The sequence below is a fragment of the Sparus aurata genome, chromosome 9 (genome assembly GCF_900880675.1).
Source record: "Sparus aurata chromosome 9, fSpaAur1.1, whole genome shotgun sequence".
NCBI lineage: Eukaryota > Metazoa > Chordata > Actinopteri > Spariformes > Sparidae > Sparus > Sparus aurata.
The window spans coordinates 21,499,916-21,518,919 of record NC_044195.1 but is presented as its reverse complement, the minus strand read 5'-3'; the positions used below and the strand labels follow the sequence as shown (position 1 = coordinate 21,518,919).

At 42.8% G+C, this 19,004-nt stretch overlaps 2 protein-coding genes across 2 annotated transcripts; both read left to right on the top strand.

Annotated features, from left to right (window-relative positions):
* Positions 1 to 1,606: 1,606 nt before the first annotated feature.
* On the top strand, positions 1,607 to 5,406 carry tmem169b (transmembrane protein 169b). Its single transcript, XM_030428598.1, has 3 exons — positions 1,607 to 1,757; positions 2,304 to 2,665; positions 3,442 to 5,406. The coding sequence occupies exons 2-3, from the start codon at positions 2,392 to 2,394 to the stop codon at positions 4,074 to 4,076; spliced, it is 909 nt and encodes a 302-aa protein (XP_030284458.1). The 5' UTR covers positions 1,607 to 1,757; positions 2,304 to 2,391; the 3' UTR covers positions 4,077 to 5,406.
* Positions 5,407 to 6,708: 1,302 nt separating this feature from the next.
* LOC115588157 (X-ray repair complementing defective repair in Chinese hamster cells 5) lies at positions 6,709 to 18,919 on the top strand. The gene is made up of 21 exons (XM_030428544.1): positions 6,709 to 6,833; positions 7,113 to 7,226; positions 7,317 to 7,500; positions 7,792 to 7,840; positions 7,962 to 8,084; positions 12,250 to 12,429; positions 12,591 to 12,705; positions 13,655 to 13,793; positions 13,883 to 13,995; positions 14,089 to 14,151; positions 14,236 to 14,373; positions 14,451 to 14,541; positions 15,565 to 15,695; positions 15,850 to 16,046; positions 16,502 to 16,592; positions 16,713 to 16,782; positions 16,912 to 17,021; positions 17,299 to 17,395; positions 17,578 to 17,645; positions 17,748 to 17,822; positions 17,989 to 18,919. Exons 1-21 carry the CDS (start codon positions 6,819 to 6,821, stop codon positions 18,001 to 18,003), a joined length of 2,178 nt encoding a protein of 725 aa, XP_030284404.1. The 5' UTR covers positions 6,709 to 6,818; the 3' UTR covers positions 18,004 to 18,919.
* The last annotated feature ends 85 nt before the right edge of the window (positions 18,920 to 19,004 follow it).

Here is a 19,004-nt window from a genome sequence, read left to right as displayed (position 1 = left end):
TCATATATTATTGCACTGAGTTCAGGTTAAGCTTTTAAATATCACTTGGATGCACTGACTATAGTTTCGAAAGTCTGGTGTATTTTATAAACATGAGCTAAAAGAGTCAATTCAGTTGTTTTAGGGCATGTAAACTAGCTGGAGCGAATGTTAGCATAGTTAGCTTTGTAGATTTAGCAAAATGTACAGTTAGTTAACATGAGTGATATTAACATTGTATAAAAGTAAAGGAAAGAAAGATGAACAAGTTATTGTGCATTTTAGTTTATGTGAAAGCTTTTCAGGGCTTAACATTTCATGTTAACACATTCAAGCTTTAATCATTTTGTATAAACATTTTCTTACATTAATGCATAAATTGAACATAGTACACAGGCTATAGTTTGGAAGCCTATTTCTGTAAGTCAAAGAGAAAAAATATGAAAACTTAGCCACTATTAAAAATGATACTCTCTCATAATTTTAACTCCTATTTCATCATTATGACTTCTGTATCATGATGACGAGTTTTTATTTATAGTATTTACTTTTTATCTCATAGTTATGACTTCTTATTTCAAAATTTAGACTTTATCACACATAATTTCAACTTTTTATGCCATAAGTATGATTTTTTTTTTAAATCTTGCAATTATGACTTTTCATCACATATAAAGTGACGATAAATCTTATAATTTTGAGTTTTTTATTATATTATTGACTTTTCATCTCAACTGACTTTTTATTTGAAAACTTTGATTTATTTGATTCAAAGTCCTGTTGTTGGTTTATAAAGCATTGAATGGTTTCGGGCCAAAATACATTTCTGATCTGCTGCCGCGTTATGAACCATCCAGACCTCTGAGATCGTCAGGTACCGGTCTGCTTTCAGTCCCCAGAGTCAGAAGTAAACATGGAGAAGCAGCTTTCAGTTACTATGCACCACATATTTGGAACAAACTCCCTGAAAATTGCAGGTCTGCTCCAACACTCACCTCTTTTAAATCAAGACTTAAAACATTTCTTTTTGCCACTGCTTTTAACTGAAGCAATTCAAGTCTTTGAACTGCATTATTACTCTGAGTTTTTTTTTTTTTTTTTTTATAATGCAATTTTTAATGTCTTTTAAATGAAATGTTTGTCTTTTAATGTAATTTGTGTGTGCCTGTAAAGCACTTTGAGTTGCCTTGTGTCTGAATTGTGCTATACAAATAAACTTGCCTTGCCTTGCCTTGCCTTGCCTTATTATCTCTTAATTTTGACTTACTGTGGAAATATTTGTTCAGCTTTGTTCATTTAGATTTATTTATTTATGTATTTTCTATTTTCTGTTGGAAATGTGATTCCATACATTGCACACACACACATAGTCACATGTAACAATCCAGGGCTATAAACAGGCATGTAACAATCCAGGGCTATAAAATAGTCCCAGCAAAAGACATTCCGCAGTGGAAATTTCTGCTTGTATTGTGTTCTGATGTATATATTTAATTTGCTGTGGACATATTAGTTATACATTCCTATCATCTCTGACAGATGTGCTTATTATTAGACATGGGTGGATGTTGTCACGCTCACGTGACTGCAGTGAGGCTCGTGGGTGGCTCGGGATTGGTGTGACAGAGGTTCGGGAGGCGGGCTTAGTGCTATTCTGGAAATCATCTTGCGTAGCGCATCTGTATCGGCAAGAACACATCGCTGTGATGAGCGGGCCCAGCTAAATTCAGTCATTTATCCTCACACGGTTTCAGTTTTTCTTTCCCTGCCTGCTCAAGGTAAGATTGAATTTAAATTTCAGACCCAGTTAGAGTACATTGTTATTCGCCGGCTGGCGCCTGCAGACAAAAGAGCGGACATGGGTGGGATTTAAATGGGAGGGGATCAGCTGTGTGAAGAATGGGTTGCTTTGTCGGTCTCACCCCCTCTTATTTTATGATGCATCCCTTTGCAAAAATCTGCATTATTCGTCAGTGAACGGTGTAGTTTCTCCTGTCATGATGCCTGTAAAGAATGGATGATGCTGATACCAAACTGAGCTCGTAGCGCATCCACCGCAGGAGAGAGGCAGCCCCCCTTTTTTGAACTCATCTATCACGCTTTGTTTATCATCCATCTAGAACGATTTGGTCTCATTCTGTGCAGATGCGTTATGCTGTCAGATCAAATATGATGTGAGATTAGGGAGATGTTTTACGAGTCAGCATCACAGAAAAGAGACTGTGCAGAATCTAGGCCAGGATCACTCTACACGGAGGATTATTGTGACTGTGAATAACCTGATTTTTAATGTCAATCTCTCTCTGTTCTTGTTTGTGTGTTAGATGCTCAGGACTTAACTATTAGTCTCCATATATAACCCATCAAAAAACAAGCCAATGGTCTAAAGCCTTTACTGGATCAGGTGACAGCATGGCACAGGTTGAGGAGCCTCAAACTGAAGGCGAGGGAAGCCCCCAGATGATCTCCTTAAGATCAGACATATCAGGGAACCATGTAGACGATGGAGAAGTGGGACCCTCCATAAGGAGGAAGAGAAGGAAGAAGAAGGACCCCCGACCTGAGTCCATTATTGTTTACCGCTCTGATATGGAGAGGGCGCCTGGGGAGGACCAAGGTGGCGAGGAGGGAGCAGAGAGGAGCACGGAGGAGGGGGCTAAATTCCTCTGCACACCTACAAGCGAAGGTGAGACAGGCGTCAGGTTCTGTTAAAAATCCTGAAGCCACATGCCAGAGTCATTACTACTGAAGAACAGAGCGTGTTTACAGGTCTTCAGGAGTACTACTGCAATTTCACACAACATATCAACAAATGTATATTTCTCTAAATTTTAAGCTGTTGACCACAAATGTAGCTTTCGTAATGATTAAACAGAAACTTGAATGCAGTTATTTAACGATTGTGCACATGTGATAACTTTTTTGGCTTGAATGGCAAATTATACAGTATAGTGTGTAAAATTAATTAAAGGCTAATATCAAAATTGAGTTTAGAAATATCATAATGTTCTTTGAAAATTAAACATTTTATAGATTTCTTTTGCAAATTTAAAGACTATATCAAAACACAGATCTTTTCAATTAGATATCATGTGTTTGTTTCTCAGTTTGTTTGATGTCTCATCTCTATGATTTCTCATATCTGTAATACCAGGTAGAATTATTTTATAAAATGACTGTATAGAGAATCTTAAATATACAGTCATTTTATAAAATAAAATGGAGTACATGTCTGATATTTTTGTCTATTTGAATTTAGTCTCAAAGAGTCACAAAAGGCTTTATACAAGTTTTTCCACATATGCAGTAGTACTACCCAAGACCTGGGTTAAATTGGTGGACTTGCCGTTTAAAGTTTAACAGATGAAAAAATTGAAGTGCTTATTGTAAGCTCCCAAGGAAGAGGTTATGTAACTAAGGGAACCATATTTTTTGTTGTTGTATTTTATTATTTCTCAACAGGAGGAGGTTGGAGCCTTCCTCCAGACAGCCGCTACGTGACCCTCACTGGCACCATCACCCGTGGAAAGAAGAAGGGTCAGGTGGTTGACATTCACCTGACCATGACAGAGAAGGAACTCAGGGATCTGGCTAAGTCAAGGGAACGTCTTGATGCAGAGTGCGAGGGCGGAGAAGGCTCGAAACGCGCCTGCAGCTTAGGTGTGTGTCAGGGGCCACATGTTGTCCTCTGGAGTGTCTCCTGCGCCCCCTTGGTTTTCCTCCTCTCCTTCATCACCTCCTTCTACTATGGCACTCTGACCTGGTACAACGTCTTCCTGGTGTACAATGAAGAGCGGACGTTCTGGCACAAGATCACAATATGCCCATTCTTGATCATCTTCTACCCTATGCTCATCATGCCCATGGCAGTGTCTCTGGCTCTGTACTCGGCCGTGGTGCAGGTGTCCTGGGCCTTCAGCGAGTGGTGGATGTCCGTCAGAGACCTGGAGAAAGGCTTCTGCGGCTGGGCCTGTGGGAAGCTGGGACTGGAGGACTGTTCCCCCTATAGCATAGTTGAGCTGCTTGACTCTGACACTGTTTCCGGCACTCTGCAGAGCAAGGCACCAAGCGAACACGCCCAGACATCATCCGTGTGAAGGTCGAAGGCTCTTGTTGATGTAGGCCGAAGTCAAAGTGATATGACTGGAAAGTATATTTAAGCTATTTCACAATACTTTTCTGTAAACACTGCCTAAATTGTGCTAAAATGCAACTACTTCAAACTTTATAAAGCATTATTGTGTCCAGGTCTCTATAAATGATGATGAGCATGTTGTTTTGTAGTTCTCAGAGTTATTCTCAAATCACTGAATCCTACTCAGAGACTTTTTCATACACCTAAGCCTTGGTGCCCCCTGCAGTGAAGTTAAGATAAACTGGCTGTGGACACTGATAGACATATTGCTGGAGGCCTGAAAGTTAAACCAAGTTTCACTTCATCTGTAAATATCTGTAATTAAAATGTATGTGATCACTGTGCTGTGCACTGGCATCACAAACACTACTCACTGCACAGGCAACGCTGTCTTGTACGTGACGTCATCATAATCATTCAGTGAAGTTGTATTTGAAGCAAGGCTGGATTACCAACTGGGGAGAAGTGGGCATTGATTGGGAATATGCAACACTGAGCACAATATTGCATGTATAATCTTTATTTAAAAAAGACTGATGTTACTTTATATATACTTAAAAATGTGCAAACAGTGCATTTGTCGGGACTATTTTCAGCTGCGGATTAATACGCATTTGGTGCTCTAGTGAGTATTTTCAACGGCAGGAAGGTGTTTGTGGGACTGACTCAATATAAACCGCAGGGTGTGTGTTTACAGTAATGAAGGAGCATGATACCAAGTGCAACCAGAAGTTCACAGATCTGTTTATAGTTTTTGCTCGTTTTGCCGCAGGGCACCCCAGCTCGTTAATCCAGCCATGATTTGAAGCCATAGTCAGGACAAGCTGTCATTTCTTTGGTGAATTAACGTTCTATCACTCTGATGTTTTTATATGTTCAAGGCATCAAACACAGAAGTTTGTGATCTTAAACTACTCGTGTTGTCTTCACAGTTGTGGTCCATACATATGAAGTTCCTGTTACATTTTTCTATAGAGTCATATTTTTAATGTTGATTTAATTTATTTTTAATATTTAAGTCTGGTATACTTCCCTAAATTGTCGTAGCTAGGTGTTTTATACTCTGGCACTTTGAAGTTAATATGTTGCAAATGGGGTTGGTTCGAGTGGAGCTGATGATTTAAATATTTGGTGATTCAGATGTTCATAAAATAAATCAACTTAAATTTCATACAAGTAAAGATCTGTGTGTATGGATTGGGTCTGTATGTCATATTACATGTTGTGGAACCACAGAATGCAAAGTAAAGAATTACACAAATTCAATAAAGTGTTATGTCGTCACATCGCAACTATGTACACATTTTTAAATCTACACTGTAGAAGATAAAAAAAAGGAGAAGAGAGAAAGAATAAGAAAAAGAAGAGCGGTCACGTGTCTCTTAGGAAAACAAGTCAGCATATAGTATCCCTGCATGGTGCACAAAGATACAGATGGCTTTCTGGGGTTTGGGTGCTTCAGGATCTGATTATTGGCACCCTGGTGTTAAATTGGGGTGTTTACTGAAGGAAATCCATATGCTCCGATGCCGATTACTGTACTGTAAATATTAGCACTCTCAGGGCAAACACAAATTTATTAGCTTGCTTTACTGTCTTGTATTGTTAATACAATTCAAATGGACACTAATTTGTTTTGGAGAAGAAATTCAAACTTTGAATATTTACAGTATTAATAAGGGTAAAAATTCAAACAGATGATTTTTTTCCCATAACTGAATAAACAAGCTATTCGCAGAGGAAAGAAAGAAGGAAAGGTGGGGAGTAAAACAGTATGAAACTGTGGGGTCCTTTAAAGGTCAGTTAGGTTTTTTTTTTTTTTAGTTTTTTCATTAAAGAAAACAAAGGGAAATTATTTATTTAGTTTGTTTTTGAAAATAAAAGAAATAATCAGCAAATGATGATCTTTCTCCTCTCATTTACATTTCTTCCACAAAACTACATGGTGCACCTTTAATGTCAAAACACAGGACAGAACTATGGGTAAAAACCTCACAAATTAGCCAGAATGATGGCCACTTTATGATTTAGTTCATTACGCCTCAATTCTTCTGGAAATGTGGTTTTAGTATTTCATAGTCAATGATTCTATTTCTTGTAGTGTGGAGAGCAACTAGAACTTCAGGTGACATAAAACATATAGAATTACAGTGTTATATCCTACAGTTTACATTGTTAAATAGAATATGAAAAGTCCAATCAATCATTTTACACTTTGGTGGGTGCTTTGAATGTTTTGTACTTTTATTAATCTATTTATTTTTTACTCTTACACGTCTATTTATTGTGTATTTATTATTAGCTCTGTTCACTGTGTATCTACAGTATTTATTTAATTTAGTGTAAATAATTTAGCATTTTTTTATTTGACCTCAATACAGCACAAGCTGAGCCATAATTTCAGTCACAGTGCACGCGGCCACAGGAAACGCTGGAAGGTGTTTGACCTACATATCATTATAGGATTTCATTGCCCTTACTCTGCGCCTCAAGATCAACAATAGCACGAATGGCATAACCAGGGCTTGATTCAAGTCCACTTTGTTTGCTGAAAAAAGTAATCTAATCGAAATCTATGGTGAGCGACCAACAGTAATTGATCGTTAAAGCGCGCTAAAACCGGTGCGGAACATTTCTCACTTCCTGTTTCTCTCCGGAGCCATAACAGAGTGACACGCAGTCATTGGAAGAGGGAAAAAAGAAGATGGCAGGAGCTAAAGTAAGTTGCTTTCATTACATTGTCTATAGAAATTCATTACTTAAGGGTGCGACTTCAGCAGATCATGTTTTAAATTGTCGTTAGGGACAAAATCCAAACGTTAGAATCAAATTGTTCTCTTTCGTTGACGTTCAGACGTGAAGTGCTAGCGACATGTCGGGACATGTTGAGCCGTTCCGCCCACCATTGAATGTATACAAAGCTTGTGAACAAATAAAATAATACCCTCGAAAAATCAAAAAGCTGTCTCTTTTGTGCTGTATCGTTTATTTACCTTAGTCAGCGTTGGTTCTGTGCATGGATGTTGGATTCTCCATGTCCAACTCCGCCCCGGGTGAAGAGTCTCCCTTTGAACTTGCCAAAAAAGTCGTCCAGAAGTTTGTTCAGCGCCAGGTATACTTCTACTACACATTTACAAACACAATAATCAGACTGAATCTACCTGGAGGATCTACACTGAGGATGCCTTTTGTATTTTGACAGGTTTTTGCAGAGACTAAGGATGAACTGGCTGTGGTTCTGTTTGGCACAGACTCTACCAAGAACCAGCTGGACCAGGACGACCAGTACCAGAACATCACCGTGCTTCGTCACCTCATGGTGCCTGACTTTGAGCTTCTGGAGGAAATAGAGAATCAGATCCATCCAGAGAGTCAGCAGGCTGATTGTATCCTTTATGATAGATACTTTTTAAAAGATCGGTGTAAGGGTACATCTAATGGTGTCTATATATGCTTGTTGTATATGTTTTATTGGATGAAGTACCTAGTTTTCTCACGTATTTCATTTTCCGGATATGCCAAAATGGACATTTCTGTATAGTTATTTCAAGTTGTGCTTTTAATGTACAGTTAAGCAGACAATCCTTGTCAACTTAGGTAACAACTCATGGTTTACATCCTGTTTGTGTGCAGATGATGTGTGTGAATCAATTCGCTCCTTAACACCTCTTCTACAGGGATGGATGCGCTTGTTGTCTCCATGGATCTCCTCCAGACAGAAACAAAGTACGAAGAAGCTTGTATTTCATATAGAATCCCCATTAAAATGTTGTCATGGTGGTTGATTTTGCTGGTGGGATTGTTTGTTTTCCAATGAGGTGACGCTGTGTTTGTTTGTTTTATTCAGAGGAAAGAAGTTCAATCGTCTCAACATTGTCCTCCTGACAGACCTCAACACTCAGGCCAACTCAGACCAGCTGGACGTCATTATTGAGAACCTGAAACAAGCCGACATCACCCTGCAGTTTTTGTAAGGCTCAACACATCCACCAAGTGGAATTTTGAAACAAATTATAATCAGTAAAAATTGTTGGACAGCGCACAGGCGCCACATGCAAAAAGGATTTTTCCCATCAGTCACATCAGTGTCGTTCAGCACTAATAACACTCCATCTAGCTGTGCTGCTTTTGGCCCTGTCAGCTTCACTAACAGCTACTTTGCAGGAGGGTTCTGAACTCTTCGAACAATAAAATACATTCATGCTGTTTTCATACACACTCGAGGCAAACAGATCACATCCACATATATATAGACCTGTGAAGCTGCATAATAATGATAATAGTTATGTAGCTGCGAGTCCGCACTTATTGTACTTCTTAAGGAATTGCAGTCATTTGATAATAATAGAATGTTATTCATAACAGGAAAAAATGAGAAAAATTAAATTTATAGGTTTAAAAGGGGAGGCTACAGACATTTTTTCAATTGTAGGATATATACAAACACAATCACTCATACACACTTAGTGTTTTTATTAGAAGTTGCTCTGACTAAAGCAGAAATTCTGATAAATTAGTTTCTTGTAAAGTTTACTGCTCCTCCTTGAACCGGCACCTTATCGTGGTGGAGGGGTTTGAGCACCTGAATGATCCGAGGAGCTATGTTGTCCGGGGCTTAATGCCCCTGGTAGGGTCTCCCAAGGCAAACAGGTCCTAGGTGACGGGTCAGACTAAGATCGGTTCACTCGCCCCTGATGAAAGTCATACTACCAAGGACGTGCACGTCGCCCGGATCGGCGTCACCGGGGCCCCACCCTGGAGCCAGGCCCGGGGTTGGGGCTCGCAGGCGAGCGCCTGGTGGCCGGGTCTCTGCCCACGGGACCCGGCCGGGCGCAGCCCGAACGAGCAACGTGGGCCCGCCCTCCCGTGGGCTCACCACTCGCGGGAGGGTTCAGAAGGGGCCGGTGCAGAGGGATATGGGTGGCAGTCGTGGGCGGGGGCCCCGGCGGCCCGATCCCCGGATGGTGACTCTAGCCATGGGGACTTGGAATGTCACCTCACTGGGGGGGAAAGAGCCTGAGCTGGTGCGGGAGGTTGAGCGGTACCGACTAGAAATAGTCGGTCTCACCTCCACGCACAGCATGGGCTCTGGAACCCAACTCCTTGAGAGAGGCTGGACTCTCTTCCACTCTGGAGTTGCCCGCGGCGAGAGGCGGCGAGCTGGTGTAGGCTTGCTTATAGCCCCCCAGCTCAGCCGCCATGTGTTGGAGTTCTCCCCGGTGAACGAGAGGGTCGTTTCCCTGCGCCTTCGGGTCGGGGATAGGGCTCTCACCGTTGTCTCGGCTTATGGGCCGAACAGCGGTGCAGAGTACCCGGCCTTCTTGGAGTCCCTGGGAGGGGTACTGGAGAGTGCTCCAACCGGGGACTCCGTCGTTCTCCTGGGGGACTTCAACGCCCACGTGGGCGATGACAGTGTTACCTGGAGGGGTGTGATTGGGAGGAACGGCCTCCCCGATCTGAACCCGAGTGGTGTTTTGTTACTGGACTTCTGTGCTAGTCACAGTTTGTCCATAACTAACACCATGTTCAAGCATAAGGGTGTCCATATGTGCACGTGGCACCAGGACACCCTAGGCCGGAGATCAATGATCGACTTTGTGGTCGTGTCATCTGACCTCCGGCCGTATGTCTTGGACACTCGGGTGAAGAGAGGGGCTGAGCTGTCAACTGATCACCACCTGGTGGTGAGTTGGATCCGCTGGCGGGGGAGGAAGCTGGACAGACCTGGCAGGCCCAAACGTATCGTGAGGGTCTGCTGGGAACGTTTGGCAGAACCCTCTGCCAGGGAGATCTTTAACTCCCACCTCCGGGAGAGCTTTGACCAGATCCCGAGGGAGGCTGGGGACATAGAGTCCGAATGGACCATGTTCTCCACCTCCATTGTTGACGCGGCTGTCCGGAGCTGTGGCCGTAAGGTCTCCGGTGCCTGTCGCGGCGGCAATCCCCGAACCCGGTGGTGGACCCCGGAAGTAAGGGTTGCCGTCAAGCTGAAGAAGGAGTCCTACCGGGCCTGGCTGGCCCGGGGGACTCCTGAGGCAGCTGACGGGTACCGGCAGGCCAAGCGTGCGGCAGCACGGGCAGTCTCGGAAGCAAAAACTCGGGTCTGGGAAGAGTTCGGGGAGGCCATGGAGAAGGACTACCGGTCGGCCTCGAAGAAATTCTGGCAAACCATCCGGCGCCTCAGGAGGGGGAAACAGTCCTCCACCAACACTGTTTACAGTGGAGGTGGGGAGCTGTTGACCTCGACTGGGGACATCGTCGGGCGGTGGAAGGAATACTTCGAGGATCTCCTCAATCCCACTGACACGCCTTCCATTGAGGAAGCAGAGGCTGGGGACTCAGAGGTTGACCCATCCATCACCCAAGCCGAAGTCACTGAGGTAGTCCGTAAGCTCCTCAGTGGCAAAGCACCGGGGGTGGATGAGATCCGCCCTGAGTACCTCAAGTCTCTGGATGTTGTGGGGCTGTCTTGGCTGACACGTCTCTACAGCATCGCGTGGCAGTCGGGGACAGTGCCTCTGGACTGGCAGACCGGGGTGGTGGTCCCCCTATTTAAAAAGGGGGACCGGAGGGTGTGCTCCAACTATCGGGGGATCACACTCCTCAGCCTCCCCGGGAAAGTCTATTCCAGGGTACTGGAGAGGAGAATTCGGCCGATAGTCGAACCTCGGATCCAGGAGGAACAATGCGGTTTTCGTCCTGGCCGTGGAACACTGGACCAGCTCTATACCCTCCGCAGGGTGCTCGAGGGTTCATGGGAGTTTGCCCAACCAGTCCACATGTGTTTTGTGGACTTGGAGAAGGCATTCGACCGTGTCCCTCGTGGCATACTGTGGGGGGTGCTCCGGGAGTACGGGGTCGGGGGCCCTCTGTTAAGGGCCGTGCGGTCCCTGTACTGCCGGAGCAGGAGCCTGGTTCGCATTGCCGGCAGTAAGTCAGACCTGTTCCCAGTGCATGTTGGACTCCGGCAGGGCTGCCCTTTGTCACCGGTTCTGTTCATTACTTTTATGGACAGAATTTCTAGGCGCAGCCACGGGCCGGAGGGGATCTGGTTCGGGAGCCAATGGATCTCGTCTCTGCTTTTCGCGGATGACGTGGTCTTGTTGGCTCCTTCGAGCCGGGACCTCCAGCATGCCCTGGGGCGGTTTGCAGCCGAGTGTGAAGCGGCTGGGATGAGAATCAGCACCTCCAAATCCGAGGCCATGGTTCTCGACCGGAAAAAGGTGGCCTGCTCCCTCCAGGTGGGAGGAGAGTTCCTGCCTCAAGTGGAGGAGTTTAAGTATCTTGGGGTCTTGTTCACGAGTGAGGGAAGGACGGAGCGTGAGATTGACAGACGGATCGGTGCAGCGGCCGCAGTAATGCGGTCTTTGTATCGGTCTGTCGTGGTGAAGAGAGAGCTGAGCCGAAAGGCGAAGCTCTCGATTTACCAGTCAATCTACGTTCCGACCCTCACCTATGGCCATGAACTCTGGGTCATGACCGAAAGAATAAGATCCCGGATACAAGCGGCCGAAATGAGTTTCCTCCGCAGGGTGGCAGGGCGCTCCCTTAGAGATAGGGTGAAGAGCTCTGTCACCCGGGAGGAGCTCAGAGTAGAGCCGCTGCTCCTCCACATCGAGAGGAGCCAGCTGAGGTGGCTCGGGCATCTGTTTCGGATGCCCCCGGGACGCCTCCCTCGGGAGGTGTTCCTGGCATGTCCCTCCGGGAGGAGACCCCGAGGAAGACCCAGGACACGCTGGTGTGACTATGTCACTCAGCTGGCCTGGGAACGCCTTGGGGTCCTCCCGGAAGAGCTGGAGGCAGTATCCGGGGAGAGGGAAGTCTGGGTGTCCCTGCTCAGGCAGCTGCCCCCGCGACCCGGCCCCGGATAAGCGGAAGAAAATGGATGGATGGATGGTAAAGTTTACTGTGTGCTGGTGTCATTGCAGTAATAATACCTATGAAGCCTTCTTTCCTCATGCGTGTTTATGACAAATATGTTTAATGTATTTTTCTATTACCATAGAAATCATACACTTCGTATAAACACTCAAACAAAATGAAAACAAAAGACATCACATAATGGCAATTTGAATACGATTGAAAAAGGCGTAATGGAATCACATTTCGGTTGATTTTACTGTATGTATTTTTAGTTTGCCTTTCCCTGTGGAGGAAAACGAAGAGGGTGGAGGAGATGCGGACAGCGGAGGCCCCAGTCACCGAGGCATGGGCAAAGGTCTGTCCAGGGAGCAGAGGGATGGCCTGGACATGGTGAAACATGTCATGCTGAGCCTTGACGAGGAGGATGGCCTGGATCAGATTTACACTTTTAGGTTAAACACTGGTTATTTCTTATGTCTCACTTCATTCTTCTTTATGTCTGTTTTTCTCTGTGAATCATCTTTCTTTCTTTCTTTCTTTCTTTCTTTCTTACAAAGTGCTATTGGATGATGTCGTATGACTTGGCTCTCCATGTGCTCCATTCATGCTGTAGGAATGCAATCGAGCAGCTGCGTATGTTCAAGCGCATCGAGAGGAGACCCATGCCCTGGCCCTGTCAGTTGACCATCGGCAGTTGTGTGACCATCCGTATTGTTGGATACAAAGCAGTAAGTTCACTTAAAAGTGTACTGGATAAATATTAGTGTTGTGATAATTCTCTAAATCCATGTTTCTATTTGACTTATTTCCAAGGACAAGATTTGTTTCAGTTTTCGATTTAAACATTTATTCTTCAGCCCTGATGCATTGGCATTGTTAGACTATCAATCATTTGAAGCATTTGAGTTTCCGCACCTGTAAAACCCATCAGGAGATGTTCTGGACCCATATTTGTCTTATTTAGATTAGATTTTAATAGTGTGTTAGTTTGTTGTGTATTTGGTTTAATGCATTTCTGGTTTAGCATATTTAGTTTTTATTTTATTTAGTTTGTTAATTGGGTGACGCTGTGGACACCTGAGGTTGTCTTGGGGTAGAAAGGTATGGTTTTTTTTGTGTGTGTTTTTTTATTTTTACCTGAGCAATAGATGCATGCAGAGTCATGATTTCTTTGTTGTTTTATTTCCTTTCTGTTTCTTTTTTTTGTTTTTTGAGAATTAAACCATAAGAAACGCAGACAGTTTGCTTCTTCTGCCTGTGTACATCACCTCGCCATGTCAGGTTGTGTCATGTCTAAAAGATGGAGTGCTGTTCCATGTGTTATCATGTCACTCTGTAAAGTCTACTTGTTTTCTTGATCTTTAATCTGGTGAATTAGTGACCCCCTGTGGCAAACAATGATTACTGCAGATAGTGTTATGTGAATTTAGGTCAGATGTTTATGTTGTATTTGTTTCCTTAAAAGAAAATACTAAAAATCACTATTTGATTATTATATCTCAATAGCAGTTTGTATCTTAAAACTTACATTTAAAGTATTAGTGATGTATATTTTGAGAAGGATCCTTTGGTTTTCTTTTAACTTCTGTACATAGATGACAATCTATCAATAATGGTCACATGTCAGTGAAGCCAAAGGTTTTCTCTTCCACAAATACTTATCATTGTGTATGCCAGGTGGTGGAAGAGAAACTGAAGAAATCGTGGGCAACAGTTGATGCTCAAACTAACCAGAAAGAAGATGTGAAGAGGGAGACCGTCTACTGTCTGGATGATGACAATGAAACAGAGGTGCAGGTGGAAGATACCATCCAAGGTCATAAAATGTTCTTGAACTCAGATTGTTTTATTGGTGTTGTACTTACTACTTTTTGATAAGTAAAATAAATGTTTTTATGGTCACAGGTTTTCGATATGGAAGTGATATTGTTCCATTCTCCAAAGTCGATCAAGAGCAGATGAAGTACAAGCATGATGGGAAGTGCTTCGCTGTTCTGGGCTTCACCAAACAGAACCTGGTATTGTACTTTTCATGCCAGTGTGATGAACATGGCTTCTAAAACGTATAACTGTTATTAACCTTGTGTCTCTTTTTTTCGGTCTGCCTGCAGGTCCATCGCCATCAGTTCATGGGGAGTCAGGTCATCAAGATGTTTGCTCCCAAGGATGATGAGGTGAGGAAGGAGAGACCTGCTTTATTGCTGGTGACCTCATGTTGATACTGAACTGTTTTGGTCTCTACCATTCTGTCTGAGCAGCACGCAGGAGTCGCGCTGTCCGCTGTCATCCGAGCACTAGATGAACTCCAAATGGTGGCCATTGTACGTTACGCTTATGACCGGCGCAGCAACCCTCAAGTAGGAGCAGCTTTCCCGTGCATCAAACAGGATCATGAGGTAAGATCATAAAACTCCAAAATGTACCTTATGTTCACTTCACACAGATCTAATGGTGTGTCTCTCATCCCCACTAGTGTCTGATGTACGTCCAGCTGCCCTTCATGGAAGACCTCAGACAGTTTACGTTCCCTTCTCTTGACAACAACAAAAAGTTCACTCCATCAGGTACTGTCTCTGCTGCTCAAACTTATTCTTTTTCATTTTTAGATAAAAAACAGACTCGAAACTCACAAGCGCTCACATTCATTAATGTTTAACTGTCTGCAGCGGAGGTGGGAATCTTTAGGCACCTCATGATTCAATTTGATTCAGGTTCAGACGGCTATGATGTAATTATAGAATGCTTATAAATTGTGCAAGTTGATGCATCAAAATGTTTGATTAGTATACATGAGTTGTTTTTTCTCAATATGTGACTACTTGCTACTAAACACATATTTTGAATGATCAGAGGTGGTAAAATACCCACATTCTTATATTAATCTGATTTAAAGACTATTAAACTTTAAGGTTGAATCAGTAGGATTTGTCCAAGCTGTTCGTAAATGCAGCAGAAAGCTAGTGATTGTTGAGCCTCATTCCCAGGATCTTAAAAATACTGACATTGTGGGTTAGTAAAGCATTCTGAGCACAGCAAAAAAAATGTAATATAAGAAAATCCAGTCAGAGGGCTGCAGATACAAGAAACTAACATGCCTTTTCTCCACTTCTGAGTCTCCCTCTCCATCTGTTCTCAAAAAAATACTCAAGTAAAGTACAGATACCTGAACAATGTACTTAACTACAGAAACAATATATTTACATTCCACCTCTGTCCAAATTAAAACAAACAATTGAATTTAATTCCACAATCTTTTCTCATACAGCCATTTTCTCCCAAAATTCAAGAAGTAGCCTACAGTTTTGCACGAAGACGTAATCTTCCGAGAGAGAATTGCAATGCATCTAAGAATTGGCTGATCAGCACGCAGCTAAGAGGACAGAACAACTTTGAATGCTCTGTTTACAAACCACAGTCAAAAAATCCTCCTCATTCTGCCTGTACCTAGTTTTTGTAAAGGAGACTGGTTGGCACTGAACCTCCAGTGTTTGATAATATTGTCAGCCCTTTCAATTGGCTCACGTCACTAACACTTTGTGTCCTTTCAAGGAAAAAATAATATTTTGTGTGGTCTGTGATTCCTCTAGACACCCAGCTGTCTGCTGTGGACTCTCTCATCGACTCCATGATGTTGGTAGAGGAGGATGACGATGGAAAAAAAACAGACATGTTCAAGGTCCACCACATTCCCAACCCTGGCTTCCAGAGGCTCTTCCAGGTACTGCAGTCCGGTTTAGCGTTCCAGCCCTCCTCTGACTTCCTCTGAGTTGTGGCAGATGAAGTTTTGAAAGGAGACAGCTGTGTTATATTCAGCTCGTCAGCTATCACGTATCTGACAAGAGCTTAAACTCACAACCCAACCTTCCTTTCAGTGTCTGCATCATCGGGCAGTAAATCCCGGCACCCCTCTTCCACCCATGGAGCCATGGCTGAAGGCCACTCTTGAGCGCCCTGATGTGATTACTGAACGTTGCCAGGCTCCACTAGAGGAGGTGAGGAGGAACTTTCCTCTCACAGAAGTGGAGAAGAAAAAGAAGCTGAAGACGAGTGCTCAGATTTTTGGCAAAGAGTAAGTTTGATTCATCGTGCTGGTTGATCTTTGAGTATCTTAGACAGGGTTGTTAGTCATTTAGCGAAAAGTAAGTTGTGTTATCTAAAAACATTCATGCCAAATATTGTGTAACAGCAATCAGAATGTTATTCTTCTTTTCTTTTTTAATCTACAGTCATGTTTGTAAGTGTGGTTTTCTATTGTTATCATATGAGACTGTATATCGTTCTAGATTTTAGATACAGTTATATTGATATAGCATATGATTTGTTTGTTTTTTGTGGCTTTTAAGGCGCCATTACAGTAATGTCATTTTATGGATATAACAGACTACGCTACTTTTTCTTATACTTTCCTTTACCCACAGGGTATTAAGTCAAAGATATTGTAATATTTGATTTTGATGCCCCATTCTAGCATTATCAGGATAAACCATTTTCAGTAATTTAACCAAACCTCTCTGCTGATCACAGTGCTGAGGAGCCAGATGCCAAGAAGGCTAAAGGAGACGAAGAAGAGGAGGATTATAATCTGGCTGACATTGCTGAAGGCTCTGTTACATCGGTGAGAATGTGGAAAACTGAACACCAAAATAATCCCAGAGAGAGGGCCACTTGAACCACTACTTTGACCGCGTGTATTTAAAAATTTACATTTCACTTCCTTTTTGAAACACTTAACCAGGTGGGAAGTGTGAATCCAGCCCGAGACTTCCGTACTCTGATCAAGCAGAAGAGTCTTCCATTTGGAGACGGTAAGGACGATTTTTCTTTCCTTGAAACATTTTGCCCAGCTGTATTATAAACTGTCGTAAATCATGTTCAGCCCTGGTAATTGTGTTTATCCCTTTGTTTGGTTGTGGTGACCCCTCTGTCCTTTCTAGTCTGTCAGCAACTGACTCATAGGATAGAGCAGTTGCTAAGCAACAAGGACACACACTACTACATGAAAAGCATCACCTGTATACAGGCCTTTAGAGAGCAGTCCGTGAAGGTTAGTAAACATTCTCTATCTTGTATATGGGGAAATTCATGATGATGTGGGAGTTTCTGTGTGAAATAATCTTCTGGTATCAGAAAGCATAGATTCAACTTTACCGCAGAGATTATGAGTCCACTGAAGGAGATTATAATGAGTCTGTTTCATTTCTTGAGACTTGAACCGAAGCCAATTTCAGTGCGAGTGTGAGTGTGTGTGCGCTTCGGCATCTGTATGTAGATGTGAGTTTTTTTAGGAGACTCTTAATTGTTTCTTATCTTTCATTTTTCAGCTGGGGAATGCTGCACTGTACAACAGCTACCTCCAGTCCCTGAAAAGAAGCATCCCAAACAGACGGCTGGAGGTTTTCTGGGACTTGCTCGTTCAGGGTGTGTTAAGCCTCAATCCTCAGGGCTGCGAGATTTCTCTCAAATCACTCCTCCCTCGAGATGAGATTACATTTCAGTATAACTGACTGCAAATATTTGTTAAGTAACACAAACAGAAAGTGATTGATACTCAAGAGGTCAGACAGTATTTGTGGACTTAATTTTAGCTGTTTGATTGACAGATGCCATAACACTTATCAGCAAGGACGAGGTTGAAGGAAGCACCGTGTCCAAAAATGAAGCTAATCAGGTGACTTAATAAAATCTAAAATTTTTATTTTAAGCCGTGGGTGCTGCTGGTCGAAAGAGCGACCATGATCTTGAGACTGACCATAGTCTGTTTTGTCCTCAGTTTCTGGTTTCTGAGGAGAAGAAAGTGGAAGAGGCTGCACCACTAGTTGAAGATACTGGCGATGTTGATGACTTGGTACGTCTTTCTGTGGTTTTCAGGTTTTAAATATTTATCTAAGTTGCCCCAAACTCTTGCTTAAACCATTTCCTGTATATCTGCAGGCTGTCTGATGATGTGCTCGGCCTGTCGAGACCTTATAAACTCTCTTACATCTTTTTTTTTTTTTCCTCTTGCTGTGCAGCTGGACATGATGTAAGAAGGGAGGCAATGGGAGCGTCTTCTGTGGACATGCAGGGATATTAGAAGAATGCATTGATTCAGTACGGCCAGACCAAACCAATTCAGCCGTCCATTGTTCTGCCTCCCACTGGTACTCTGAGCTGCATGTATACTGCACAGGTTGATGATATTACTGATGTTTACACCAGGACTGTAAAAAATAATTATGCTTTTTTGTACATTTCACAAAAACTAGAGCTACACTGATCAATTGGCCAGGGACCAGTGAAAGGCTGATCAGTGTCAGATATGTACGATGCTGTGCGGGTCAAATTAAATGTTATGTTATTTAGCCAAAGTTTGTGCACTCGTTTCGTCATCAGGTCAGTGTGAGTCATTACTGCGCTCTGCTGTCAATAACAGTCACACTTTCTAACGCCTCCCTCCTCTCCGGGGACATTACTCGCGTTGATGACAAGATGTGTATCTGTGTTCTTTTGGGAAACTAAAACATTGTAGTCGAGGGTTACAGATTGCACATTTAATTTGAGTATGACGATCTGTTGTCTGAAGAGCAGCAAACGCTTACGTTTTATTCCTCGCATATCAATTACAGACTCCTGCCATCTTTAGTTTTCATTTCCCAGATATACCAGTAAACACTGTAAATGCTTTTAAGACGGAGCCAAGATCCACGTACACATTTCAGGGCATTAAAAGAGCTTACAACGTGTTATTTTTATTCATTATTCAACAGTCAAAAAAAGTTTGTCTGTGCTGTTAATTATCATTCTTGGAAAAGAAAAAAAATTGGAAACCCCTCATCAACTTAAACATAAAAAAAAAAAAAAGTCATCCAAGAACATTGCCATCGGTGCAGTTGCAAGAACTGTATGTTGTGATTTTGTCTTAATGCCTTAAATGTCAAAATTCTAATTAAATTGTTTTATGAATCTCTTTCATTCTTTTTTTGATTCTGTTGTCATTTTCAGCGATGTAAAATACACTGAGTGCGGTAAAAACCCTTCATTATCTTAC

Coding starts and splice junctions, on each gene's coding strand:
- tmem169b (XM_030428598.1), top strand. CDS start 2,392: ATGGCACAGGTTGAGGAGCCTCAAACTGAAGGCGAGGGAAGCCCCCAG. Junction 2,666..3,441: donor CTGCACACCTACAAGCGAAG/GTGAGACAGGCG, acceptor ATTTCTCAACAG/GAGGAGGTTGGAGCCTTCCT.
- LOC115588157 (XM_030428544.1), top strand. Junction 7,841..7,961: donor CTCCTCCAGACAGAAACAAA/GTACGAAGAAGC, acceptor TGTTTTATTCAG/AGGAAAGAAGTTCAATCGTC. Junction 14,374..14,450: donor GCATCAAACAGGATCATGAG/GTAAGATCATAA, acceptor CATCCCCACTAG/TGTCTGATGTACGTCCAGCT.